General features: G+C 49.5%; 10 protein-coding genes across 10 annotated transcripts; 4 read left to right on the top strand and 6 right to left on the bottom strand.

Moving 5' to 3' along the window:
* Positions 1 to 283: 283 nt before the first annotated feature.
* VTP21DRAFT_6827 (uncharacterized protein) lies at positions 284 to 1660 on the bottom strand (the record flags this gene model as incomplete). The annotated part of the gene is made up of 7 exons (XM_069397500.1): positions 284 to 357; positions 432 to 547; positions 612 to 922; positions 1016 to 1247; positions 1312 to 1378; positions 1449 to 1548; positions 1649 to 1660. The coding sequence occupies 7 exons, from the start codon at positions 1658 to 1660 to the stop codon at positions 284 to 286; spliced, it is 912 nt and encodes a 303-aa protein (XP_069246643.1).
* A 466-nt stretch (positions 1661 to 2126) lies between these two features.
* Positions 2127 to 2661, bottom strand: VTP21DRAFT_6826 (uncharacterized protein; the record flags this gene model as incomplete). Its single annotated transcript, XM_069397499.1, has 3 exons — positions 2127 to 2255; positions 2338 to 2582; positions 2655 to 2661. 3 exons carry the CDS (start codon positions 2659 to 2661, stop codon positions 2127 to 2129), a joined length of 381 nt encoding a protein of 126 aa, XP_069246642.1.
* Positions 2662 to 4194: 1533 nt separating this feature from the next.
* Positions 4195 to 5223, bottom strand: VTP21DRAFT_6825 (uncharacterized protein; the record flags this gene model as incomplete). The annotated part of the gene is made up of 1 exon (XM_069397498.1): positions 4195 to 5223. One exon carries the CDS (start codon positions 5221 to 5223, stop codon positions 4195 to 4197), a length of 1029 nt encoding a protein of 342 aa, XP_069246641.1.
* Positions 5224 to 6281: 1058 nt separating this feature from the next.
* On the bottom strand, positions 6282 to 14633 carry VTP21DRAFT_6824 (uncharacterized protein; the record flags this gene model as incomplete). Its single annotated transcript, XM_069397497.1, has 41 exons — positions 6282 to 6386; positions 6448 to 6606; positions 6692 to 6866; positions 6948 to 6981; positions 7040 to 7232; positions 7304 to 7374; positions 7438 to 7519; positions 7601 to 7653; positions 7723 to 7857; positions 7929 to 8069; positions 8139 to 8151; positions 8230 to 8376; positions 8438 to 8640; positions 8701 to 8727; positions 8788 to 8885; positions 8947 to 9010; positions 9079 to 9172; positions 9246 to 9521; positions 9586 to 9644; positions 9709 to 9785; positions 9853 to 9959; positions 10035 to 10192; positions 10264 to 10341; positions 10402 to 10468; positions 10534 to 10722; positions 10911 to 11070; positions 11140 to 11171; positions 11233 to 11327; positions 11389 to 11423; positions 11488 to 11566; positions 11626 to 11737; positions 11805 to 11872; positions 11939 to 12089; positions 12167 to 12328; positions 12401 to 12517; positions 12583 to 12656; positions 12725 to 13018; positions 13103 to 13191; positions 13263 to 13339; positions 13411 to 14337; positions 14478 to 14633. The coding sequence occupies 41 exons, from the start codon at positions 14631 to 14633 to the stop codon at positions 6282 to 6284; spliced, it is 5433 nt and encodes a 1810-aa protein (XP_069246640.1).
* Positions 14634 to 14933: 300 nt separating this feature from the next.
* Positions 14934 to 15854, top strand: VTP21DRAFT_6823 (uncharacterized protein; the record flags this gene model as incomplete). Its single annotated transcript, XM_069397496.1, has 1 exon — positions 14934 to 15854. The coding sequence occupies one exon, from the start codon at positions 14934 to 14936 to the stop codon at positions 15852 to 15854; it is 921 nt and encodes a 306-aa protein (XP_069246639.1).
* A 290-nt stretch (positions 15855 to 16144) lies between these two features.
* On the bottom strand, positions 16145 to 19123 carry VTP21DRAFT_6822 (uncharacterized protein; the record flags this gene model as incomplete). The annotated part of the gene is made up of 14 exons (XM_069397495.1): positions 16145 to 16322; positions 16403 to 16494; positions 16552 to 16667; positions 16733 to 16867; positions 16945 to 17059; positions 17137 to 17360; positions 17433 to 17529; positions 17602 to 17798; positions 17868 to 18005; positions 18083 to 18177; positions 18246 to 18414; positions 18482 to 18682; positions 18765 to 18826; positions 18942 to 19123. 14 exons carry the CDS (start codon positions 19121 to 19123, stop codon positions 16145 to 16147), a joined length of 2001 nt encoding a protein of 666 aa, XP_069246638.1.
* Positions 19124 to 19265: 142 nt separating this feature from the next.
* Positions 19266 to 20090, top strand: VTP21DRAFT_6821 (40S ribosomal protein eS17; the record flags this gene model as incomplete). Its single annotated transcript, XM_069397494.1, has 3 exons — positions 19266 to 19268; positions 19504 to 19809; positions 19956 to 20090. 3 exons carry the CDS (start codon positions 19266 to 19268, stop codon positions 20088 to 20090), a joined length of 444 nt encoding a protein of 147 aa, XP_069246637.1.
* A 50-nt stretch (positions 20091 to 20140) lies between these two features.
* Positions 20141 to 20644, bottom strand: VTP21DRAFT_6820 (uncharacterized protein; the record flags this gene model as incomplete). The annotated part of the gene is made up of 1 exon (XM_069397493.1): positions 20141 to 20644. One exon carries the CDS (start codon positions 20642 to 20644, stop codon positions 20141 to 20143), a length of 504 nt encoding a protein of 167 aa, XP_069246636.1.
* Positions 20645 to 20833: 189 nt separating this feature from the next.
* Positions 20834 to 23299, top strand: VTP21DRAFT_6819 (uncharacterized protein; the record flags this gene model as incomplete). The annotated part of the gene is made up of 2 exons (XM_069397491.1): positions 20834 to 21704; positions 21771 to 23299. 2 exons carry the CDS (start codon positions 20834 to 20836, stop codon positions 23297 to 23299), a joined length of 2400 nt encoding a protein of 799 aa, XP_069246635.1.
* Positions 23300 to 23978: 679 nt separating this feature from the next.
* Positions 23979 to 26626, top strand: VTP21DRAFT_6818 (uncharacterized protein; the record flags this gene model as incomplete). The annotated part of the gene is made up of 4 exons (XM_069397490.1): positions 23979 to 24297; positions 24360 to 24856; positions 24943 to 26407; positions 26493 to 26626. The coding sequence occupies 4 exons, from the start codon at positions 23979 to 23981 to the stop codon at positions 26624 to 26626; spliced, it is 2415 nt and encodes an 804-aa protein (XP_069246634.1).
* Between the last annotated feature and the right edge of the window lie 233 nt (positions 26627 to 26859).

Raw genomic sequence — 26859 nt, 5'->3', positions numbered from 1 at the left:
ATAACATGTAATAAAACGAAAAAAAGAAAAAAAAAATGTACAAAAACGAATAGAGATAAGGAAAATAATAAGAGAAGCTAAAACGAGACAGGGTCAGCTAAAAATAAGTGATAACCCAAATTAAAAAAAAAAAAAAGACGGCCATAGACGATAGAATATCAAACAACAAGGAAAAAAAGGAAGATGAACGGGAGATGAAAAGTGTCGATGATCATTTAATTCCACATTCTACCCAGACACACCTACCGGCTTACTCCCTCACCACCGATCTTCCAATAATGGGTCAACGGCCCAGCATTTCCAGATTTTCAAAATGTTTCTTCGCCACGGAGAGATTTACTGTCATCGCTCCCGGCACTATGCATGGAGAAACAGAGGGCGGGTTAGGACACTATGCCACACACGCTATCATGTGCACACAAGACACTCACAAATCTTAGGGTCGCTCAGTACGACCATCACGTAGGTGTGCTGGGTCAACACATCGATATACACGCTGAAGGGCTTCCGCCGGATCGTCAAGCTGTCAAAAGACGTGCCAATTTTGCTAACAAAAATGAAGCATGCTAAGCAAGGCATAGGGTAGATGAGCCGAGCTTCTCTCCGTTTACCTGCAACTGAACTTGAATTGCTTCACTATGTTGCTAATCTTCTCGAACCGGTGGGGGTCAGGGTGGGATTTCCTGGACGAGTGGGCCACCTCCAGGAACGTCTTGCGCTCAAAAAGGATCACCTCATCCGCCCCGGCTAGCGCGCAAAAGTGGTCCAGGTGCCGGACAAACAGTCCGATATTGGGGATCAGCGAGTTGATGATCTGCGACCACGCCATGTAAAGGGTTTCGTCCCAGATGCTAGTGGCAAAAGCGGTGATACGCAGAGGTTCGGACCGGGTCTTTAGCTCTTGGTACCGCTGCTCAAAAGTCTATCGGGTGTAGTGGGGGGGGAGGGGTAAAAGGGATCAGATCATCCAACGAGAAGGGGAGGTAGGGGAGGATGCAGCGAATCGCCAGGTTACCTGTTGTCGCTGCTCCTCTGGTATCAGATCCATTTTGTGGACAAGGCAGAAAATCTTTGCGTCCTTGCTATTGTTCATGATGGCCTCCAGACAGCCCTGGTAGTAATCCATGTCTTTTTCTACTTCGCGCTGATCGCCATTCTCGACATCAAACACATAGATCAGGACCTCGACATTGCGGAAAATTTGATCCCGCTGGTTTAGAAGATAATTCTCCATAAAATGGTCTTGCCTACAAGATCAATAGGTGTTAGCGATCCGGCCCACAATCAGAGCCAAGGATTTAAAAAATTCACCCTCCACAATCCCACAGATTTAGAACAAGATTATTCAAAAAGCGCACATGAGAATGTTCAATATCCACTGCGCAATAAAATACATGGGGATTAGTCAATTTTTCGGTCGCTAAGAGGAGGAAAGAGAAAAAGAGTACTTGTTGGACCCAGTCGGCGCGTATCCTTAGCAACATAATTTGAGAAGATGATGGAGCGCATCGAAGTCTTGCCGGAACCCGACTTCCCCATCAACAAGACCTTTAAAATGAGCGATCAGAGTCCGCATCAACATCCGCCATCAACCAAGGTAGATTTCAACGCATCGTGGATAGCCACGCAGTTCAGAAGGAGGGCTTACCTTTTTCTTCATGATGCTGTGTGGGTGTGCACTGAAAAAAAGGGAAAAAGAGCGGATGAGTTTGAGAGGACAACAACGAAATCTATAAGCGAAAAACGAGTCGAATTCCCTCGGCCAAACGCTATCCAAATTCAGCTGACGGTTTTTACTTGCCCACTCCCCCAATTTCTTCCCACCACCGACCGAACTCCCCTGGTCAACTTTCTTTTTAAGCTCTACCCTGCCAGTAACATTTACAGCTAAATGAAATGCTGCTTAAGTAATGGTCAATAAAGAGAATACCACTCGAAAATGCATCAGTTGTTTTTATTTTGTATAGTTTTTCCTATTCCTTTTGATATAAATGGCATAAATAGAACACAGCTGAATATGAGCAAGTTCGACCTAAGGCCACAGCTAATAAATGTGCTCGACCTTTGTCAAGCAATCAAACAAAACAGAGATGCCGACTAACCGGAGGGGTAGCTAAGTGTTTCTACTAGGAGTGAATCAGGTTAAACATTTCCTGCGAACTGCATTCGCCCTTAAGCCGAAGCTCATTGATTCCAGCACTAAGATAACGGCCCGTATCTCTTTGTGTCTTCTCGTCGTATGCCTTTAGACCGTACTATATTGAATATGCTCGGGTTATCCATCTCTGTCGTGTTCTCTCTCTCCCTTCTTTAATGAATCTTAACCATGATGTTTACCTCTTCGGGGCCAAACTTTTCGGCCAACAGCTCATACTCGCCCCCGTCCCACTCGAGCACCACTCGCATTCCAGTGTCATCGTACAGAAAATCATCGTCTCCAACGCGAAATAGGGACCCCTCTGAGGCACGCCTCTCGGGAGAGGTGTCATTGTTGTAGTCGCGGCTGCGCAGCTGAAGCACTTTGTTTTTGGGATCGAGCGACAAGAAATGGCCGTCGTGAGCTCGGATTTTTACTTTCTTAGCTGTGATATGAGAAGAAATGAAGGGCGTTAGAAACGAGCGTGCGGATAGAGGAGCGCGTGTTTAAGCATTACGTGGCATTGCTGGTCGAAATGGTTTGATGTTTTGGTTCAAGACCTGCGAAATCGACAAGAAACAGCAGCAAGTGACGCCGCCTTCCCTTTTTTATTCACTCTGCTCTTAATTTCGTGACTGTACACTCTTGTCGGTCACAAGTATGAGAGAAGCTTTATATCAAAATTGGTTTGACTTAATCTCTCGTTACGCAATCTTTCCTTTTTTTATTTTGCTATTGGTGATATCTTTGCCTTTGAATCGCAAAGCTAGACAAATACTAATTCTCTTGTTGTATAGGTCAATTTTTCTCCACTTGTAAGCCCTGAATATTTACGGTAGGATGCAATGGATATGCTCCTCTTCTTCTTAGCTCGACCACATCCTATATAAAATGCTGGAGGTATTCCCTTGAGTTTGCGTTTGGAGGTGAAATTTTACTCGAAAAAATCGGACTAAATCTATCCCACCAACGACAACCTTATGGGAGGGAGTCATTGTTCATCGAATCTTTTCTTCCAGCGAATGCAGAGGTTGAAAAACGGGCTGCTGTTGGTCGAACAAAATAAATTTATCTTTTGTATTGGGAGTTTCTTTAGAGGAGTCTTTAGAGCATCTCAAGTATACAAAGCATATAGAAATATATAGAAATTATTTCCTAAATAAAGTATAGGTGATGAGTGGATAGGTTTGAGTTGAACCAAAGATATGGCACAAAATGGTTGAAAAAAAAAAGATTGATCACAAGGTGCCGAACCAACTTAATGACTGAGTTGCGTAAATACGAATTGCCCCTCGAGAGGCCTGGTTCCGAAATATCGGCCAAGTTCCATATTATTGTATATTGTAAATCCATACGCTCACTCAAGCACAGCCCCACAATAGATACATAAAGCCTACGATTCGCTCCTTTGGCCTGCTCTGCCATTAGACATCTTGAAAACCGAAATTAATTATTGGAAAATTGCACAGGAGATTTCCATTACCATGTGCTAAATAATAGCCCTACTTTGAATACAAAATGCCATCTAATACATATCACCTCTCCTCGATAGTAAGAGGCGTTGATGAATAGATGGGCGGACTTTTTTTTCGATTTAGCGCTGTGAAGAAAACCTATTCCTGCCTACATTGGTAGGAAGGAATAGGCCAGCGCACTAATTCTAGCTCTTTTTTTCTGAACCTAAACCGATATTTCAGACAGGCACCCATGAAAAAGTGTAATTGTTTGCTTGAGTTCGAGCAGAACTGCTCCTAAAGTTTCTGCATCTGACCGAATAAACTCGGGTTCTTGCAATGTACCCTCTGCAATCCTCTTTCTATAATGATTCCTTCTGTTTTATTGAGAAAAAAAAATACTTCCTAGCAAATATAACTTTGTAGCAAGAAAGGGTGGAATGAGTCAATTTGGGTCCTTGGTAGCTAGTGAATATGGTTCCATACTCGAGCACCACCGAGGAGAAATCAGGTAGAAGAAAAAGCTAGAATAACTAAATATAGATACCATAAATTCAAAATCGAAAAAGGAGTCGAGTGAATGGTTCGTATTTCCAACTGAAATTAGAGGTCCTCGTTTGCCTTCACATTAGTCGGGCGTGCCATCAAAAGACTCTTGGGTACATTCTCTGTCCACATGGTGACGTAGTAGGGAGTGGGAGAGGAGGCCGGAGTCGCAGAAACAGTGACAGTTTTGGTCACCGTTTGAGGAGCGGGATACTCCACAGGCGATCGGGCCATATGATATTCGTCACGCGCCTGGTGAGGGGCTCCCGCGGCGTTCTGGGGAGCATAGCTCTCACCGCTCGCGCCACCTCCACTAGCGGGTCCATTGCCGCCGAAAAGAGGAGCATTCATTCCTTGAGGAGGTGCCCCGCCGCCCTGCGCGCCCCCCATTGGAACATTAGGAGGAGCCCCACCTTGAGGATATTGGGGCGCATTCCCCATAGGAAAGCCTCCCTGTCCAGCGCCTATTCCTTGCCCGAAAGGAAAGCCCTGTCCGAACATAGGACTTCCGCCGCCCATACCGCCACCCATACCGCCACCCATACCGCCTGGCGCATTTGGAACCCCTCCTCCAGGAGCAGCTGGTGGGTATTGGAACGAGTTCACCATTTGCCCAGGCTGCCCTTGGCCTGGACCGCCCGCCTGACGACGCTGGTGTGCCTGGGGATAGTGTTGAGGCCCCATTGGCATTCCCATTGGCGCGCCTCCGCCGCCATTGGGCATCCCCATCATCTGCCCCTGCGGACCGCCTCCATAGGGCATCATTCCTCCTCCTGGGCTACCGTATGGCATGCCCATGTAGGGTCCAGCCTGGGGATTAACTCCGGGAGCATATCCTCCTGGTTGTCCAGGAACGGGTTGCGTCGGTTGAGGTGCTGCAGCGGAGGACGAAGGTGGAGCCTGTGGGGTGCTAATCGGGATGTCTCCAAAGATGGGCCGGAAGAAGTCCTGTAGACTAAATTTAGACGAGGTGGCAGAGGGAGCAGGCGAGGTTTCTGCGGTTACGAGAGGCGAGGGCGAGTTTTGTGCAAGCGTGGTAAGTGAGATGGCTAGGATAGTGCCCGAGAAATGGATGAGTTTTCTCATGTTTGTGCCCTATTTTTGACGAGAAGAGGAGAAAGAGTTGAGTGAAGGGTGAGAAACGGAGAGGAGGAGGGAGTAGGAAAGATTTATAGGTGTGTTGAGTCTTGTCCACGTATGTGATTTATCAAGGTCTGCGCGGAATCGTTAGAATTCTTGATTGATATCACCAGTTTATTTTTTTTTTTTGCCTTCAATCAATTTCCATTTACGTCCTTTCCCTAAATGACTATTGCACTGATATTGGCAGAAAATAGGAATAAAATCCGGTACCTTGTACTGTATTTAACCATGGTATTGTTTTATGTGCGGCACAGCGCGTATTTTTTTTTTTCCTATTAGAAAACCTTGACTGTGTATTATATTGTGTTGTATTGCTACCTTTTTTCACTGAAGTTGTCTCTGCAATAATAGGGTTCACAACTTCAAACACCTTGTTTGCCGCCATGATCAATTGTATATTTTTAGGCAATCTTTTGGCTTGAAAAAAGTGGAATTATAATTATATTCATCCTAGTTACTTTTAAGACATCAACGCATGTTTTGCAGTAATGCCATTAGTTTGTATTCGATAGGTTGGCTGGTTACAATATTAGTTTGCCACTTTATAGTTAGCCGAGGCTAAGCAATTTAAATGCATTTGAACGGTTTAATAGTTAGCCATGACGCGTGGAGCAAGAAAATCAATAAAAATGACCTTCGGATTGAACCTATTACTTCTAAATACTTCTGACTATGTTACTTGAACAAGGCCCAGTCCGAAAAGAATCGATGAGTGTGGTTGATAACTCTTTTTACTACCTTTCTTTTGAACTTGCAACATTATGTAAATACGGTCAGAGGTGTGTATACGTATTTTCATTTTCTTCCTTTTATTCTTAAATAATCTCATTAGACAAGTCGTTACAATTATAATGTTATGTACAGAGTCTAAAGAAAAAGAAAAGAGTAAACAGAGAAAGTAAAGATTACATAAAGTAACCGAAAAAAAAGGGGTATAAAATTTGCACTAAGCAAAAAAAAATACACTGGGGGACTTAAATAATTTTCTCGTAGGAAAATGATTATTCTATATGATTTAATGAGCCCCAAGTTTTTCCAGCTCGTAAACGAACCGGTAGAGGTACCTTAAGACGCGCAACTTCTTGCATACATTTTCGGACGAGCGACTGGAGAAGAAATAAAAATTTGTAATGAGTATATTCCACATGGGAAAAGGTCAGTATTCACCTGGACTTCCTTGGCAATATCGATGGGATACTCAAGCACCAATTCATCATGCGCCTGCACAAGGATATGGGGCATACGCCGCATATCCGATTCCCACGAGTACCATGCGCCGAAGCGCTTGCGTAAAGTGCGATCTACATTGATCATGGCTACCTTCATCTGGAATAGGCAAAGGCACATATCAGAGGTGGGTGAGCTACACTCTCTTCTAACCTCAATATATTTATAGCAGTGGATCAATCACCAAATCAGCTGCGGACCCTTGAACTGTAGTGTTCACTGCTTGTCGCTCTGCCCGCTTTTTCGCATTTACATCCGAAGAGAGCACATCTTTAAGATAGCGGCGGCGGCCGAGCACACTCTCAACATACCCAGTGTCCTGACAGGTTTTGATGACTTTGTCGAAAAAGGCAGACACTCTGTAAATAGTAATGGTGCGCGAAAATAAATATGCCGCTTTGGCCAATGCAGTCCAAAAAAAAACAACGCGCTATCTATACCTTTCAAATTTGCGGAAAAAATCGTCCACAATGGCTAGCTAGAATAGTCAGTATTTTAATCGGCATGAGATTCTAGGCGCATTGATACCTACCTTGGGCGTCTTCAATGCTACAGGCAAGCTCTTCGGCTAAGGTCATCGCACTGGTGCCGTAGCATATGCCGTAACAAACTCTCTTTGCCTGCTGGCGCTGCTCGGGGGTTATATCGGTTTCAGCGCACGCATGCAACTCGCTCGCAATCTTGATAAATACATCCTGGCAGCTGCACAGGGCATCGATCAATATCTATTAAACCGCAAAAAGTTCAGTCTTCTCTTGAGAGGTTCACACCCCCCGACAAAGAATAGAGCACCAACCGGATCTTTTGACATGTGAGCGATAATGCGGAGCTCAATTTGACAAAAATCGACTGAGAGTAGCTCGTTTCCTATACATGCAGGTTGGGTGTTAAAGGACGTATATCTCGACTTTGACCATGAAAAAATACTACCTTCAGCAGCTATGAATGCATCTCGCACATTCAGAACGACTTGCTTTTTTTTGCTTTTATTCGGGCCCGACAATTCGGTGAACTATATATTCAGACAGCGAAGGTGAAAAGGTTTGGGTCCATCTTGCCCCGGTGGATGGCAGAAAATCGAGCAGATACTTACATCGATTTGATGGGGGGTGTTTTGCAAGTTTGGATCATTAGTATTGATCCGACCTGTTGTATAGTAGTAAATGCTTTGTAGCTGACAGAGTATGACGGAATTCCTCTCAAATTAATACATACCCGTGACAGAATGAAAATCAAAATTTGGGTGCACGCGAAACATATCGAAGGTTTGGCTCCATTCCTTGCACGCCTGGAGCGGCTTGATAGTTTTGGCAAGCAGCGAGTGGATCCGACGATATTCCATGATTATCCCTAGGAAGGGAGGGGAAAGCATGTCAAATAAACAAGAAATACGGTAAAAAAAGACAATAGCAGCGAAATACCAGGCAAAGGGTGGAGATGGGTAAGTTTGACTAGTATGTCCTTTGTTGTACTTCTTGTCGCAGTGGGAATACCAAGCCCATTGGTCGAATCGTTTTCGGCCTCCTTCAGTAGCCCAAGTTCGTCGTAAAGAATTTTGGCGACTTAGGGAAGGGATTGAAAACCGGAGTCAACTAACCATTTTTCTACAGCTATCATTGTAACCAGGTTACCTTGATCGGGTGACTGGATATTAAACTGAGCAATATCTTGGTTAGAACCGATAGAAAGGCTTCTACCTTAGACTTCGGAATGAAAACATACCTTCCACGATGCGTATTGCCACGCCTCATTCTGGAGCTCATCTAGTTTTCGACTAAATGTATTTTGGAAAGCTTCGAGCTTCTGGTGGTCAAACCCAAATCCAACCCTCTCCATCTGCGCAAGCGTGCTAATGACTGGCATTTCGACCTAAAATTAAAGTAACTCACAGTTAGCACAGCTTGCAAAATAGAATGAGGGGCCGGCTTACATTGAAAAAGGTCTCGAGCAAGTTTTCGGCTTGGAGGCGACTAGCCAGTAAATCCATCAGAACCAGACTTTGGAGTGACTCGCGGCAGCTTATGTCAAGCTTGGTCCCGGGTCGCGGGGGTAACTCGCAGCCCGGAACAAAAGATTTGATCATTTGTTGAAGGCTCTGCTCTTGGGTCTCTGGGGACAAAAGCCAGGCAGCCACTATGTAATTATGGGTCAGTTAACTATACTATTTAAAGCAGACTGCTTCTGACGGCTCACCTCTGGGATCCATTATATTATGTCGTACTGAAAATTACATAGTATTAGACTAAGAATCTAATGTCCGTAGAACCATGGCCAACCTACCTTCGAGCTTGACTGTTTGAAGCTTCTTGATCGTGTCTTTGCTATCAAATATTACTTTGTACGAACGCGAAGAAAGAATAGGCTTGACCGTACCAATCCTATTTACAGATTCCATGGTCAATACGCCTTAACCGTCATTAACTTTAGACAACGACTTACAAAAAGTTATCTGACAGGATGTCGACATGGTATACCCGGTCGACTTCCCAGCAAACGGTCAGACCTAGAGCGAAAGCAGATTTTCATTATAGATTCGCTCTTAGGAAGCATCCGATCAAAAAACAAGGATACCCTCGATGACAGGCGCGTTATCACGAAGGCCGGTTACCAGTCGGAGCGCAAACACAGGCTGTTTTGCCCAGCTCTCGACGAATTTCGAGAAGAGCTATATAAATTAAAACATGAGTATTCAACTGCCCCATTAGTTCATTATGTTGGAGATAATAGGAAAGAATCACATTTAGTGTCGCAGCGGTCCTAACAATCTCGTAATCATCTCCCTTGCTGAGCGCATGCCGAGCAGTGCAGTCCAAATTAGTGTGGGGGCTGACGTCTCCACCGCTTCTTAAGCTAAGTTTGGTGTTTATCGGAGAGCTATTTTCGCCATTCATTGCTTGCGTTGTGGGGGTTGACAGATAGCGAAGAGTGAAGAGCATCCCGCCGGCACCTGGTGAATGATCCTGGCTAGCGTCTGTAGAGTTTCGTTTGCGTTTAATCAATGTTGCTCTTTTCACCTGTAATGACAATATAAAAATGAGGAAGAATTTGTAATAATATTAAGGGATATCGTGCACGAACATTCTCCAAACGACTGGTGATATCCTTTACAGAACGTTCGAGTTGCTGGCCCTGTTGTTCTATTAGGCAATAAACTTCAGGAACAGATTGGCAAGAAGATAGTGCGGATCAAAGATAACTTACCGAGCATTTCACGAGCGTGATTGACAATGGCGCGGGCCGCACGAGCCTCAATCCTCCTCTGAAACTCCTCTCCAGCCCTATGAAAAATGAATGAAAAACGTTAGGTCATATTCCGCCGTGCCTTGTTGAGTGGATGGAAACTACATGTTATTTTCAGTTTTTTCACTTTTGAAGGGTCGTGCTTTAGCCAAATGCGTCATGATTTCCTCGGGAGTGGCAGTTGCGAGAGACGCTATAGTTCGAAAACCAGCCTGAAATGAAGTAGAGGGAGAGTAGAGAAGTGGTAAAAATCAATAGGTTAAACCGCACGACATTGCGATGCTTACTGAATACAACACTCGTGCCCTGGAGCCCTTGACATAGGGTATCCGTGCTAGTTCGCATAGCTCTTTCTCCACCCCAAAATTGACACGGTCCTGGAACTGGCTTAGGATAATGGCCAAGTTGTTCCACCCAAGTCGCTGACAGAAGGTAGTAATCATGGCTAAAATAAAAGTTCGATTGGTGAATCTAAAATAAAAAAGCAAAGCCAACTATATCAAGCAAATTATCTACCAGCGAAAGACGAGCTCGTCAATTGCAGTGCTTGAATGGTGCCCCGATTCACTTGGTATTTCATAACCAGGTCCGAGACTAATGAAACGGAAATATATCAATGCACAAGAATCGAGGAGAAGGGGTATTCTGGCATACATGGGACTTCATGCACAAGGTCATTCAGGATCATTGCAGCGAAAAAGCGGCGGTGAATCGCAACCATCTAACAGGTTGAAAATGAGAACGCTCATATGACCACATATCGAAGCTATGATTAAGAACGCTTACCTTTTTCTTTTCTGGTCCTTTGTCGTTCTCCGGGGCTCCATGGGCACGTCTAGTAATGTATGCACCCTTCACACCCACTAGATGGGCCACTAGCATATCGACTTCGCTTAGAGAATTGAAGATACGCATATAATCTTGCCAGCTCGGCTGGATGTCAATGTAGGTTGGAGTGACATGGTACACGACATGCTAAAAAGGGTGGTTAGAAGAACAGTGTAGGAAATTTAAACACAAAAATAAAATAAACCAACCAGTTCCGTTGCTAAAACGAATCCTTTAAGTGCATTTTCAAGTTCTCTGAAAACGGTCTAAAATACAAAAAACGCTCCCATCTTACCATATCATTACTAACAAAAAAATGGTAAATATCAACATACTAAGCCCTCTTCCGGAGATAATGCCGAAGCAACGGTGGCCGTCCCCAGTTTTGTAGGCTGATAGGACACCTTTCCGTCCACTTCAATTTCGATGATGAACTCGTTTTCCCGCAGAAAATCGAGTGCGGTGTTGGCGACTGTCTTAACCTTGTCCAGCGACCTACAAAAATGGATGACAGCGCCTGGTTTATAGGGCAAACGATTTTGACCAGTTTAAATCTATACTCACTCGACTTCTTTGTAGAGGAGGGTGCATCGAATCTAGGCATAGTTTCAGGTGGTTAGCAAGTCAAATTACTTGGTTTGAGCCACAGTCGCTTACATAGTGATCAACATCATCACGTAAGGATACGACACTACCCGCAATCACCTCAAGCAGGGCTCTTTTCATTCCTCGATTTTCTTCACGAAGACAACCTGAAGATTCGGTGGATGAATTAACACATGTGGGACAGTGCTAAAAAAAATAAATAGATACTCTTGACAGGCTGCAGTTCAGCTTGCACCAATTTTCTATAGTATGCGGCGTAAATGTAAGCAATTACACATAGCTCCAAAAAAATAAATGTAAACTCACTTGACACGTGCTATCTCGTAGTCTTTACATAGGATGATGCTCTCGCCAAGAGTGTCTTTCCCCTTTCGCCCTGCTCGACCTGAAATCAAGGCTCAATTGAATCCAAGCCATGTTTCCGTTGCAGAAAGTTTACCCTACCTTTCATCTGCTTGTAATTCTGAGCATCCAGAAAAACCGTTCCAATCTTGGGTGAGCGAAAAATAACGCGTCTTGCGGGGAGGTTGACGCCAGAAGCAAGTGTACAGGTTGCCTGGTATTAGATTAAAGCAATGTTAGATATCAAAACAAGGTTTTCTGATAGGACATTGGGCACCTACCGTCAGAACATTAATGATGCCAGCCCTGTAGCCGTCCTCAATAATTTCGCGCTCTTCCACTGTCAGACCTGTTTACAAACAAGTGCAGGATGAGGGAAGAGTAAATCCAAGATACGTTTGGATTTGGGGCAAACCTGCGTGGTGGAAAGCAATTCCTTTTTGCACGGTGTAGTCGAGAAGCGGGTCCAATCCAGCCGGGCAGTTTTTTAGCCGCTGGATGATTTCAGCACGCTTCAGCAACGCTGTTTCGCTACTCTCCACCAGAAGCCACTCGGATATAAATTTCTACCCAGAAACGTAAATATATGAGCGTTGGAGAATACAAAAAAAAAGCCTATGAAGATAGAGGTAAACGCATGTACCGCGCAGCTTTCGCATGCTGATTTGGAATGGCAGAAGATGAGCACCGAGTTCCCCTGTGAGGTGACCTCGTAGCAGATAGGGATTAGGTAGTCGGGATCAATGCGCTTTTTTTCGATGTGGAGACGACGTACCACGTTGAAATTTGTATCATAGAGCGTGTCCTATTATATAAAGAAAACCTGTAGGGTAAATGCTCAGATCTATCAGCACTGCGGATCCGTGGTGTTCTTTACCCCAATCATTACAAATTCTGATAGGGGAACTGGGCGATAATCGGTAATGTACAAGTGAGCCTTCAGCCAGTTGGCCAGGACGTCTATGTTTGGGAGCGTCGCAGACATTCCAATGATCTATTGAAAAGATAGAAAATAGCCTTGTACATGAATTCTATAAGGGAAAAACCAAATGACCATACCTGCAAATCATCTTTCAGCACGACCATCATCTTGGTCAATAATAATTCCAAGAGATACCCACGGTTTTCATTGCCTGTTCGACAAGAGAGGTTATGCATTGGTCACTTGATAGAGGCGACTGAGCAAGCCCTTACTACATACCAATCATGTGCAATTCATCGACAACCACAATGCCTATCTCTGCAAGCCGCCCTTCCTCCAAAAGCCGGTTGACTAGGCTATTCGCCTTCTCGATCGTGCAAATGGCAATGTCCACCTCATCAAAGTTTTGGTAGTCGGACGAATTCGCAAAATATCCACACACCCGTAAGTGCACACTATCGAACATGAGCTGGAGATAAGAGGCTTTCTCCGCCACGATGCTGACAAACGGGAGGATCATGATCGCTTTTTTTCGAGAAATAACAAGCTTTTTTAGCATGATAAACTCGGCCACTACAAGTGAACACAAGTGGCCAAAAAAAGAGGTCCATTATCCGATGGCAAGCTCAAATATAGTAAACCATGGCGCCTACTTACCCATTGTCTTTCCGGCACTAGTCGGCGCGCTAAACACCAAATTCTGTCTTCCGGTCATCACTCCGTCGAGGGAAAGACATTCCGCTTGCCTATGGTGACAAAATGAGAACCCGCATTAACCTTATTGGAATGCATAATAGAATACAGAAGGAAAACTTGCCATGGATACATTGAGAGGATATTGTGCTTGGCATAGGAATCGACCACGGATGGGGGTATATCCCAACGCGGAGAAGACTGAATAGTAAAAGAAGTCATTGCAATAGCTTTTAGCAAATATGAGAACAGAGAATCAAGAATTAGCTTACAAGCAGGAGATCCTCTTCTGATAATTTGACATTTTCTTGGAGCTCCAATATGTCTTTACTGGCAGCACTCAAGAGATTGGATGCCTCTGCCATGTTGTTTTGTGCTACCGTATCGGCGTCAGGGGTTTGTGTAAAAGGCGGATTTGAGAGGGGGTCGGTTGACGTGATGGAAAGTGGCTCCAAAGGCTCTGGCGTCTTCTGCTCTTCCAAATCACGAGCCATCCCTTCTTGTAAAGGAGATTTCTCCAACGGTGAGGAATAAATCTCCCCATGCCCAGCACGCGGTGGAGTGCCTTTAGTCGAGCGCCGATATTTATCGGCTTCCAGCTCATTCATCATCTGGCTGAGGTCCCGAACGAACCCAGATCCCTCCGCCATCGAGCCACTCCAAGAGGAAACCTCCTGAGTAGCACTCTGGTTGTCATTCATTTGTGGTGTTGCGTGCTGCTCGGATTTCGGCTCCGGGTGTTGGAACTTGAGGACACTGGCAGCTGAAGCAAAAGTTGGGAGCTCCTTAACCCAAATAGAAGACAGCCCCTGTTCTACCGCAGGAGGAAAGGGCTGGTTCAAATATTTTAATACCTTCTCGCTGGTTTGGAGGTTGGCACTCAAGTTGTCTGCCTCAGGAGAGGTATCGATTGGCTCCGGCTCGTTACGAGAGGATAAGAGAGGGGTGAAGGAAGTGGTTTGAGGAAAGAGCAGAGCTGCTTTTGCGCCCTGCTCCTTCACCTTTGAACCGCTTGAGACCAAGCTCGTGCCCTCGATGGAGTTGGGAGCTTTTTCGCCTAAACAGGTGTTCTGTACAATGACGCGTTTACTGGTACCCATCCTTTTGCGGGTTATACGCTTGTTCACAGCGACCTCTTCTCCTGCATTCGATGGCAAGGACGGCGAAATTTTCTCCTCATTGCTGACATTCTTAAAAGACTAAATGAAACAGATAGAATAGGTTGTGAACATCCATTAATGACACAGAAGTATCACCCAAAGCCGAACAGAGAAAAAAAGGCCCGAATTACAACATGGATCGGAGGGGAGAATCAGAAGTATAGAATAGTGATGCCTACCAGTGATGTTTGCCTCATATTCTTGCTCAGCCCACTTTTTGGCGCTGTGTAGGTTGCGCTTCCGCCAGCATTCGCCTGCTGTTTTATCTTGGGAGCCGCGGAGGAAAGAGGACGTTTTTGGCGGAATCGTTGATTCAACTTATTGAGTACGGTCATTGCAGAATGACGCTTCCATTTGGGCTAGAAATCTGATTTTAGGGGAGCTGTCTTGTTAATTTTGCGCGATGGCGATGGAGGGGCTCCCAAATCGCTTGTGTTCTAAAGGTTGTTTCTCGCTCCCTTCCAAACATGTTAAATTGTGCGGTATTTCGCGGCACGCGAATTCGTGACGCGTTACGGATAAGCCACTGCAAATAGAGCTCCGGATTTGGGGGGAGGTTGGGGCCACTCGGTGTAAATAAAGTGGGACTATAGAGTCTTTGGAGACCCGATAGATTGAGTAAAATCCAGAGCAAAATGAATATTGAATTCCTAGCCCCAGCGGCTCTTCCGCCTCTTCCCACTTCGGATGAGGATGCCCATATGTTGGATTCCGATGACCCACTTGCCAAGATTGTCACTCCAGGAGAAATTATCACCTCCGATCCCCAATACATGCGTGGGCATGGCACCTATGTAGAAGCGGCATCGGATGAGAAGCTCACGATTACCTCTGCTGTTGCCGGCGTGGTTGAGCGAGTCAACAAGCTCGTCTCTGTTCGCCCACTCCGCACTCGGTATAATCCCGAAATTGGGGACATTGTAGTCGGCCGCATCACGGAAGTGGCGCCGAAGCGGTGGAAGGTCGACGTCAACGGGAGGCAGGACGGCGTGCTGCTTCTCTCCTCCATCAATTTGCCGGGAGGCGTGCAGCGGCGTAAGAGTGAATCAGACGAGCTCCAAATGCGCACATTCTTTGCGGAGGGCGATCTGTGTGTGGCCGAGGTGCAGGCATTCTTTGGAGATGGGGCTGTCTCGCTGCACACCCGCAGTTTGAAGTATGGTAAGCTGCGCAACGGATCATTTGTCTGCGTGCCACCGGCATTGGTCCAGCGGTGCAAGTCCCACTTCCATAGTCTCCCGTGCGGGATCGAGGTGATTTTGGGGCTGAATGGGTATATCTGGGTGAGCAAGCAGGTGGCGACGAAAGACGAGGAGCTCGACCCCGAGCTGGTGTATTCTAGCAAGAACGACAAGATCGATTTGGTGGACCGGGAAAACATTGCGAGGGTGTCCAACTGCTTGCTGGCCCTCGCCCGAAAATTCATGTACATCAACGACACCATCATCGTGTACACCTACGAGGCCTCGCTCAACTATCCAGTAAGCGACCTATTAAAGATCAGTGTGATCGAGGCGATCACAAGCGAGGCGAGCGCAAGAGCTGCCATGTCCTAATGTCCCCTATCCCTCTCTGTAACTTTTTTTTTGTCGTTGTCTTGTTTATATGCCTATCCTCTTAATTTGCATGGACTTTTTTTTATTTTATATTTTTTTTTTCTATTCTATATTTGTTCACCTCTCAACTACCCTGTAAAATGCTTGCTCTTAGACAACCAAACCGATAAAAAAATAATATATTTTACAAGAATATTTAAGGGAAAAAAAAACACTGGATGAAGAACGAGAGGGGAGGGAGGGGAGCAAACATGAGTATACAATGGCAACGAAATTAACAAAAAAAGGAATTAAAGAGCATCAAAGTTGATAATATGGAGTGCTTTTCGCCGTTCCAACTCGTCCTCCCTTTTCTCCATCCAGTTGAGCACGGCCACCACTATTCCGAGGAGGACGGTTGCCGACACCAGCGTCACCAAGACCCAGGGCACATATTCTCCGGGGCGAATGTAAAGCTCCAGAATCCAGCTAGTGGAAATGTTCCCCCCCCCCCCCAAAAAAAAAAATTAGAGAAACCATCTTCGAACCGCTTTCGTAAGACTACTTACCTTTCTGGATCCTTCGAGCCTGGAGGTTGATAGGGATTAATGATGAGTTGAGAATTGGGGATCACGCCTGAATAGGACGTGTAGTGCTGTGACTAATGGTAGCCGAGCGTCAATCCAAGGTCTGTTTGAGAGTGAAAAGGGGCTTTTACCTGTTTAAGTGTTACTCCAATAAAGAGCTTCTCCACGTAGTTGTTGGTTCGCCCTAAACCAAACAGCGTGTAAGGGGTATGGAGGGCCATATAGGACGCTTGAGGAAGTTGTGCAACTAGATAAACAGGCGGGGCCATTGGGAGACAGTTCTCAAACTGAAGCTTCGACATGGACACTTACTTTGATTCGCTCGCTTATTTCCAGCCGTATCGAGCACAGTGAACTTAAAGCTACTGCCGGGGTAGCTTACGCCAAACGGCTTCTGGACGGGGAACTTTTCTAACGAGCACCATCCAGGGCATACGCCATTCAGCGCTATAAAATGCGGATTGAGTAGGCGGGGCCAAATTCAGTACCAAAAGTGGAGATTTTGCCACAAAGTCAGGACCTACCGAGAGTTTTAAGAAAGAATGCGTCGTTGAAGAAATTATTATGAATCACATGGATTTCGCGCGCAGCGGTGTTGGAATTCGGTTTGCCACCGAGCACGATGATGTCTAGCGTTCCCTAGAGCAACGAAAAGCGAACAAATCATTTGGATCTGCTAGTGGGTTGGGTGAATGGCGAAAAAATCAAAAATTTACATCTTCATCGATGTCCAGGAAGGTGGCTGCTCGGGCATTCGTTATCTTCTCTAGCTCTTCAACCCCCTCCGTCACCCTTGTAAACGCCCGGCGATTATTGGCGGTGGCCGAAGGAGTGCAGACTTGCTCTGAGCAGGGCACTGAGCGAAGAAGAGATACCTGGCTCTTTGAGCCGGCATCGCTCACGACCAGCAAATCGGGGTACCCGTCCAGATCGTAGTCGCCTAGGACGAGAAAAAAAATGGCCCAAAAATAAGAGGTTCGGGTCCAAGCGAGGTCACTCAACGGATACTTACCAATCCGCACCGGAACAGGTAGAACTCCCTTGAAAGAGGTGTCCGTCATCAACACCTTACCTGGGACGACATCCTTCAAAGGAGATACGACATAGGACTATACGTGTGCAAGCAAGTGATCAGTGCAACTCATGGATAAACTAAGTCGGGTGGCCGTAAGATAGTCTACCTCTTCCTCAGCTGTATACTCAAACTTCAGGCGAAACTCTGGGTCGGCGATGCACATGTTTTCTACACTGCGACAATTTTCAGCCGTGCTCCTTACGCTCGCCGGGCAAAGCGGCAGTTGCTGGTTGTAGACAGTGTGGATTGAGCAATGGTCGCCGTCGCAAACCGGGAAAACAACATCAATAGTGCCGTCGCCATCTGGGAGAATCAAAATAAGTCTATCCCCTCGATAATGACTGGGTGCCTAATAACATGGTAAGTATTTACCCATATCGGCAAACGAGATCTGACCCGCGCCAGCAGGCAGCTGTCCAGTCTGCTTAAAGACGAAGCCATTCTCCACGCTGTTGATCCAAATCTGATAGCTGTGACGGCCACCCTCCTCCTGGCACACCAAGAATAGATCTAAGCCAACAAGGCCAGAGAGAGAAAAGCTCCACGTTAGCGGAGGCACACGCCATTCCCGATTCCCATAGACTTACCGGCTAAACAGTCGCCATCCAGATCAACAAAAGCGCTCGAGTGGGGATTTGCGGGCTTACAGGCGGGGGCACTGTTGTTCAACGGGAATGGGGCTCTATGGTTGCAAAGCAAGTTAGCGGGAAATGGGCCGAATTGCGCCAGGGCCAGGGGAGGGGGTATTACATTTCAAACTCTAGCGCATTAGTCGCTGGATTGACGACGTTCCGCCATACGGAGAGGGTGTCCGAACTGGAGGATGGGTATCCGAGAAGGTCAGTTCTCATATTTCCATCGTAGTCAAAAAGGATTGGCTGAGCGGCGCTCGAGGATGGAAGCTTAATGAAATTGGGGTCTAAGGGAAGCAAGTCGGGTTATTACTCCAGAGATGAGAGGAATGGGAAAATGGCGGAGTCTCTCACCCAAAGTGTCATTGGCGGTGCCAAGATAAACTCGCATAAAGAGCTCCCCATCTGGCTTATTCTGCGGGTCCGCCTGGCCCATCAGCATCACGTCCAGCTTTCCATCGTGATTGAAGTCGCCAGGAATCACGTTCGTGATGACGAATTCGTTGCCTGGTATAAAGATGCGAGCGGTATTGGACTTGACAAAGCTCCATTTTGCTAATATCGAAACAAAACAATGGAAAGGAGATTTCAAGAAGAAGCTCATCACCATGGGAGGATGACATTGACGTGTGCTTACCGGGATCCCAGTTATGAACTGTCACGGTGGACTGGTCGGCGCTCAACACGAAAAGATCGGTGCTATTCAAATGAAAGGATAAAAGCAAAACAGGCCATTACATTAGAGGTATAGGGGGGGCCATGGGCAACATGCAGGCGGGACCATAGAGGTTAGGCCAGCACCCTGATCACCTACTTTTTGTCAGCGTTCCAATCTCCAAATGCCGCAATGGTGCCGTCTACATCTCCAAGTCCCACCAAGGGAGAGATGTCGTAGAGCTTACTATACTTGAATTTCGAGTTAGCCCATGGTAAAGCCAATGTGGCTGTGGATGCGATCGCGTAGAGTGCAACCCATCGGGCTATGAGTCTTGCCATCTCGAACAATGTCGCCAAGTGAAATATAGGACCAGAAAAAGAGGGCCTTTATCGCAATGTGGCTTAGATTTCAGAGAGCTTTTCTCTCCAAGGTTTTCGGCTAAGGGGGGGAGTTCTTTCTCTCCATTCATCTCTAGCAGTCATGGTAAGTTAGAGGAAAGAGGATGCGACCCATGCGATAGCATGGATGGATGGATGGATGGATGGGCAGCAGGACGCACGGCTCTATGAGTTGGGATGTGCGAGGCGGTGCTTGGATGGAGGATGAGCGGATAGATGCGCTCCACTGCCCAGCTCCATGGACATGCGTTGCATTCTTCACGCTATTCCCGGGCTGATGTTATGATGATTGACACCCTCCCCTGCTTTGCGTTGTGTAGGGTCGTGTCCGCACCAAGACCGTCAAGAAGGCCTCGCGCGTGCTCATCGAGAAATACTACCCGCGCCTTACCCTCGATTTCCAGACGAACAAGCGCGTCTGCGACGAGGTTGCCATCATCGCCTCCAAGCGCCTGCGCAACAAGATTGCAGGGTTCACCACGCATCTCATGAAGCGTATCCAGAAGGGTCCCGTGCGTGGCATCTCGTTCAAGCTCCAAGAGGAGGAGCGCGAGCGGAAAGATCAGTATGTGCCCGAGGTCTCTGCTCTTGATGTTGAGACCATCGAGATTGATCCCGACACCCAGGTAAATATTTTCCGCCGATTCTCGGCTGGATGCATTCCCTGTTGTGGTTGGATGTGTGCGCACTTGGCTTGCTGCGATGTGCGACATCACACGATGCCATGGTCGCGATCGGATTGACTGAATGCTCTGCCCTCTCCCCCATGTAGAACCTTCTCAAGGCCCTCAACTTTGAGAAGCTGCCCAAGGTTGCCGTCACGTCTGCGGTGACCTCCGGAACCGGCCGAGTTGAGCGCGCCCGCGGCGAGCGCCGCCCCCGCCGAGCTCAGCAGACGGAGGCTTAATTTTCTGGACCTTTTCTTTTCTTTTTCCGCTTGTTTCTGCTTTTCCCTTCCTAACAAATAAAAAACCGCATCTCTGGACACTGGGGCTCGAGATCCGCTGGGCGCAAGCCCCGGCATCGGAAGAAAGGGCAGGAGCCAGGAGGGGTTGGGGCCTTGCCGAGATCAAAAGCGCAAAGCTCCAGCGGGGCGATGAGATCATCCTCCACAGGGCAAGCACCGCGGGCCTGGTGGAGGGGTGGAACTTTGTCAATCTGTACTCCCTGCGGGAACGCGCCGTGATTGGTCGCCCTAACTCCTCCTCTTGAAACATCGTCGACAGTTTTATTTTTCCTTTTTTTTGTCCCTCTTTTCCTTTTCCACTCGCCCCCCCTATTTATCGATGCCTCTTCCCCCCCATCCGCTGTCTGCGTAGCTGCGTGCCCTCTCCTCTGCTCTCTCCGCCGCCGGCCCCTCTCCCTTCCATTCCTTAGGTTATCGCCCCATCGCCCCTGCTCCTTCGAATTCTGTCTATGCTCTTGCCTGCATTCCATCTGTCGCCCTGCTCTGATCCTCATCCTGCTTGTCTTGTGTTCTCTGCCAGCCCATCCATCCCAGCCTAGCCTCTCCCCCGCCCATCTTCGAGCGCAGCGCGCTTTCCCTCTCTCCATTAAGTAAGCCTGATTGCCCTATCCTCATCCCCAACGCCAGCACGCTGCATCCCCCCCCCCCCCCCTCGCAACCCCATTAACACGTCGCCCTATACCATGGCCGACGACCAGCAGCAATTCCTCACCCCTCAGTCCAACCCGCAAGATCCCCTCTTCCTCGCGATGCCCGAATCCACGCTCCCCGCTACCGCAAAGCCGGCATCCAACGCGACCAGCGCCGCCTCCTTCCCCACGCCGCTGACCCCCGCCTCCTACTCCTCCTTCTCCGACGCCAACCCCCTCTCGCACACCCCCCCCACATTCAGCTACTCGCTCCTGTCCGCCTCCATCGCGGCCGCAAGCTCCACATCCCCCAACACCGCGACCAACACCGACTCCGACAATCCATCCCCCACCCTGTCCAACGATGAGCCCCTGAGATCCAAGGATGACGACATGTCGGAGGGCGACAAGGACACGGGCGGCGGCGGCAAGTCCGCCACCAACACCGCCCAGAACAAAAAGCGCATGCGCGCCACCCCCGAGCAGCTGGCAGTGCTGGAAGACGTGTTCGCCAGCAACACCTCCCCCAACAGCAAGACGCGTGAGATGCTGGCCGAGAAGCTTGGGATGACGGAGCGCTCCGTCCAGATCTGGTTCCAGAACCGCCGCGCCAAAAGCAAGCTGCTCCAGAAGCGTGCCATGATGGCCGAGCAGGAGGCCCTGCGCACCCAGCAGTTCCTCGTGGCCATGGCCAATGGGTCGGCCCAATACTACCCGTACAGAATCCCCCCGCCGGCGGGAAGGATCCCGCTGCCGCGCGCACTCAGCCACGACTCCTACCAGAACCCCTCCGTGGCGCTGATGTGCCCGGGCCCAATCCCGAATCGCTATGTGGGCGGCGGCCACTGGATGGCTCCCTCGCCTCACGGACCCGTGCCCGACATGGGCGCGACCGTGGCGGGCCCCACCGCCATGGACGCAAAAGGTAAGTCGCACCCGTCTTGGAAATTGGCTGTGCTCGGAGCGCTCATAGACCCTGGGTTTCCTGTAGCGGACCCCCGGCACCCCGCCCTGAGCGCCAGGAAGCACCACGACCCCTGGGGCCAGCTCTTCACCTGCGACACCCTGACGATCGGCACATGGCGGCGCATGTCCATCAGCCAGGACGACCTGCTCTGCTACTACGACAACGCAAAGAAGTGCTTCACGTGGCGCATCACCGACAACGCAAACCACTTCAAACTCACCTTCCCCTACTCCGCGGTCACCGCGCTCGAGTTCTCCACCCTGGACTCCGTCTTCGCCCAGGTCGTGCTTGAGCTGAGCGAGCCCCCCACCTTTGCAATGGCGCGATCCACCTCGGAGGACGGCGCAATGCAGTGGGTCACATGCAGCGACTTCACCGAAGCCAAGCAAGCGACCCGATGCCTGCGCCATATTATCCGAGGCATGATCATGCCCCTCAAGCACCAAGTCCTGGAGATCCTGACCGCGGACGCGGCCCTACAGCAGGTGACCACCTTCGAGCCCCAGGTGGCGGATGGTCGCTGGATGAGCTGCCCCCCCGTGGCCGTCGAAGACTCGCACGCACCCATGACTCCCTACCCCAACGGAATGGCGGGAGGGAATCCCTCCGAAGCTGGAGGGGTGCTGGGCGGATGGGATGGTGGACGGCCCACCCCACGGCGATCCACCACCGCGCCCCTATCGACGATGATGCCTCAGCAACAACAACAACAACAACAGCAGCAGCAGCAGCAGCAGCAACATCAACATCAACAACAACACCCTCACCCACAGCAACAACCACCACCACCATCACAAAAACAACCACCACCACCACCACAACAACAACAACAACAACCAAAACAACAACAACCACAACAACACCAACCCCAACCCCAACCCCAGCAAAACCAACCACAACCACAACCGCAAAAACAACCCCAACAGAGCCAGTCACAGCAGCGGGATTGTGCTGGAAACGCACCCTCTGCTGGCCACTTTGCTCCTCCGCCCAACCCCCTCCATCCTCCAAACCCGACCGAGTCGCCCGTGAAATCCAGGCCCGAGTCCACTTTGGCCCCCTCGGCCCTCCCAATAGCCTCTAAAAAATCGGCGCCCGACATGATCGCACATGTGATCCCCCCCAGCCCAACGATGCTAGTGCATCCTCCCTCTGCCCCCTTGTTCGTCGACACCTCCCCGCAGATGCTCTCGGCCTACGGGTGCTATTCCTCCATCGCAAGCGCCGGAGCCCATTCGTCCTCGGGCTCCCCGTTGACGGGTTCTCCCGCAGAAGATGACCGGCTTGCCCTGGTGGCACCGAACATGGTGGGACTGAACCTCGTGCTGTCAACGGGCGAGGGCGCTGCCCCCGTCGAAGGGGTAACCCCCGAGAATTCCGTGATGTGCTGGGCCGCCTCCAATAACTTTGTGCCTGATGCCGGGAGCGACTTGTACGCCGCCGCTGCTGTGGCTGCTGCCACCGCCTCTGGTGGAGCCAACGGCGACGGCGACGTCATGGGCATGGTCCCCGAGCTCGCTTGCGAGGAGATGATGAATTCGTGGGTCGAGTAACCCCTCCCCCCCCCATCTTGGGAAAGAAAAAGTGCCTTATTTTTTTATATTAACATGTCTGTTTGCCATTATATATAACATCTTATATATACTTTTATATTCTATTTTATTCCTCTTACTTACCTGAATCTCTGTGATTAATTATTCCTCTCTATTGAACCGCTCCCTTCCCTTTCCTTTATTTTTATGCTTCTGGATGACCTCTATTTTAATCCTATGGTATCTTCCTTTCTCTGTTTCCTTTACCCCTCGACCTGGATACACAAAGGAAAATTGTAGAAGAGAATTTTTTTTTTTTCCCTTCTTTTCGTTTTTGTATATTTTTCTTTTTTATAGTGATTCTTTTTTTTTCCATCGTGTGTGTGCCTGAGTTTATGAAGTAGTATGAGTGAGTGTCTCCCCTTTCCCCCTATCTTAACATAGCTTCTTCTGCCTTTTATTTCCAACCAGCCCCCTCTGAGAACCAAATCTCCTGTGGGCTCTCCGAGCCATAAACTCAAATTCCATTTTGGGGTATATGAGGATCGTCATCCAAAAATGCAGAGAGAACGAAAATCGAGAGAGGCAAAGAGGCCAGGGGAAAAGAGGCCCATGCAAGAGGAAAGTGCACCCCCTCTGGTCTGTCCTTTTGCCGCGGAGCCCCGCTTCCCGATCTCTCCTCACGATCTCCTCAGCATTGATGGCACACGACATCCCAAGCACCTCTAAGCCCTCCCTGCTCACTCCGCCAAGCTCGCCCTCCTCCTTCTCCCTCGCCACCTCGCCGATCCCCTCCTATTTTCACATCATCCCCTCCGACAATGTCACTACGGTGCTGCTCAGGGCCTGCTCGAACGGCGAGGCCGAGGTCATCTCTGAAATGGTGAAGGCGGGCGTCAACATCAATCTCTGCGATGAAGACGGAAACACTGCCCTGCACTACGCAGCATGCTTTGGGCATGCCAACGTGGTGAGGGTGCTGCTAGATGCAGGAGCGGACTGCAATAAGCAAGACATATGTAGGGACTACGTTTTGCCTGCCCAATGGACTCCCCCAGTTCATCCTCTTCTTTTGCTATAGTCGGGTGGACGGCGCTGATGTGGGCGATTTCCAATTCGCATGAATCCATCGTTCGAGATCTGCTTGCCCACGGAGCGAACCCCGCGCATCGCTCGGCCCGTGGCCGCACGGCGCTCGACTTCGCTCGCACCAAGTCAAATCGCCAGCTCGAGGAGCTGATCGCCAGCTATTCGAGCGCGACGCACGCTATCATGACGCCCAACCCAGGAAAAGAAATCGAGGACAGGGAGGACGAGATGGAGCACAGCCTGGAGGATTTCGTATGGGACCGCTGCCTGGCGGACCAGATGTTCGTCTTCTCCATGGAGGACATCCCCTATTTGATGGAGGTGATCATGAGAATAGCCGTCCCGCTTAGGGTCAAATCCCACAAGTGGGTCCCCGCCAACGTGCTGTTTCTGTGCGCACGGTTTGCCCACCATTACAATGGGCCTGAAGTGCTGCAGCTACTACTGTGCACCGCCATAGAGAAGATAGACGGGCTCCTGAAATCTCAGGTAGGCATCCTCGCTATTAGCCCCCCCCCCCCCTCCCCGTCGCGGTAGAGAACCGTGTTTTCTAACCTTGAATGCGGCTCCATTAGATAGAGAACTGCACCGCCCTGATGGCCTTCTGGATCGCCAATGTTAGCCGCCTCCTCTTCTACCTCAAACGAGACCCCCACCTTGATCGTGTCACGGGCCGGTATCGAGCTAGTTTCATCTCCATTCTGCACCGCTTGTACGCCTCGCTAGTGCTGGGAGCGCGGCGACAGCTGGAGCGCATCCTCGACGGGGCGGTGCTGGAGCACAATCCCATTCCAGACATGAACGTGCATTTCGAGGGGGAGTGGCGGCTCTTCAACGCATTCTCCGGAGCGGCCACCGCGTTGGAATCGGAAAAAGCGCCCTCGGCATTCGAGCGCGCCGCAAGCTGCAGCCCGGAGCTCCAGCACCGGAGTGGCTACTTCGAGAAGCGCAACTCGTCCGGAAATGTGCTCCGATCCGCTCTACGCTTGCGTCGGTCCCACCCTCGCTCGGAGTCCCCGTGCGACGTCACGGCCCTGCTCTCATCCACGCTGTATCTCCTGCGCGCGTACGGAGTCCATCCCTCGATCATATCCCACTTCGTGCTCCAGCAAGCCTACTTCCTGGGCGCCGAGCTGTTCAACCGCGTGCTCGAGGGCCGCCGCTACCTCTGCCGGTCCAAGGCGCTGCAGATTCGGATGAATGTGAGCGTGCTGGAGGAGTGGTTCCACACGCATCTCCCCCAGCTGCAATCGGCGGGGCGGGGCGAAAGCCGGACCCATGGCGCCCAGGGGAAGAGGGAGCTGCCAGAGGACGTGTGCCAGCAGTACTTTGCGCCCCTCATCCAGCTCCTCCAGCTCCTGCAGATTCTGACACAGCACTCCGATTTTCTCCAGTTTGCCGACACCGTCCGCAAGCTACATCTTCTCCATCCCGTGCAGGTGCGCAGGTGCGTGCTCGAGTATCGCTACGAGGTGGGGGAGACGAAACTTGCGGCGGAGTGCGTTCTCTATGCTCGGCAGGTCGTGGAGAATGCTGCTGTCGCGGCGAAGATGTTTGCAAGAAAGGGCCGGCGAGTGAGCGGGAACAGTAGCGCGGAGACGGCCAGGAAGGCGGCGGAGCAAGTGGCTGCACAGAGCCGGGGCAAAGCCGCGGCGCCACGGGAGGGGGAGAAGAGCGCGGCGGACCGGGCCGAGAAGCAGAAGAAGACCCGGGGTGAATCCCTGTGGAGTATGGTGGGGCGGGAGAGATCGTTCAGTGCCCCCAGCTCCGAGAGCCTGAGCATCTGGGCCTCGCCAACCATTCTAAGATCGCGCAAGAAACCAACCAGCCCCCTTGCCACCGAGAAACCGGTCTTCACCTTTGAGACCGAGGGGAATAGCGAGGCGACGGAGGAAGAGGGAGAGACCACCCCCGTGAAAAACGAGAGCATCATGGAGCTGAAGGACTCTCGACGTCTCCTGCCGCTGCACCTCCCCTACCCCCTCGCAGATACCCCGGAGCCCAGCGCCCCCTTGAAAAAGATTGACGAGGAGAACGACAGTAAGTCCTTTAGTTTTCTTGGCATAAGCACTCGATGGAGCGCCCCCCCCCCCCCGTACTAACTCCTCTATGACGATAACAATAGTAGAACGCCTGGAGCCACCTCTAGATGTGTACACCCTTTCCTCCCTTGCCAGTTGGGATTCTATCCCCACCATACCCGAAGACGTCATGACCCGGCTTGACCCCCCCGCAAAGCGTATTGGCCGCAGCTACTAGCTAGAATGTTTGTGTGTATTTTTTTTTTATTTCTGTTGTTTTTGTTCCTCCTGACGCTTAGGATGATGCGTCCTGTTCATAAGTGCAATGTTGTATTCCATAGAAGACCGAAAATAGGCGCCTTTTTTTTTCACCATCCCCCGGCAGCTTTGATAAAAACTCGTGCCTCTTCCACTCCCTTTTTTGACTTGAATGAATACAAGGCTACAAGCCTCTTTTATTGTAGCTCTACG

This window comes from Calcarisporiella thermophila (genome assembly GCF_041956535.1).
Source record: "Calcarisporiella thermophila strain CBS 279.70 unplaced genomic scaffold VTP21scaffold_29, whole genome shotgun sequence".
NCBI lineage: Eukaryota > Fungi > Calcarisporiellomycota > Calcarisporiellomycetes > Calcarisporiellales > Calcarisporiellaceae > Calcarisporiella > Calcarisporiella thermophila.
Note: the sequence above shows the minus strand (reverse complement) of the source record. Positions and strands in the feature narration are given on the sequence as shown.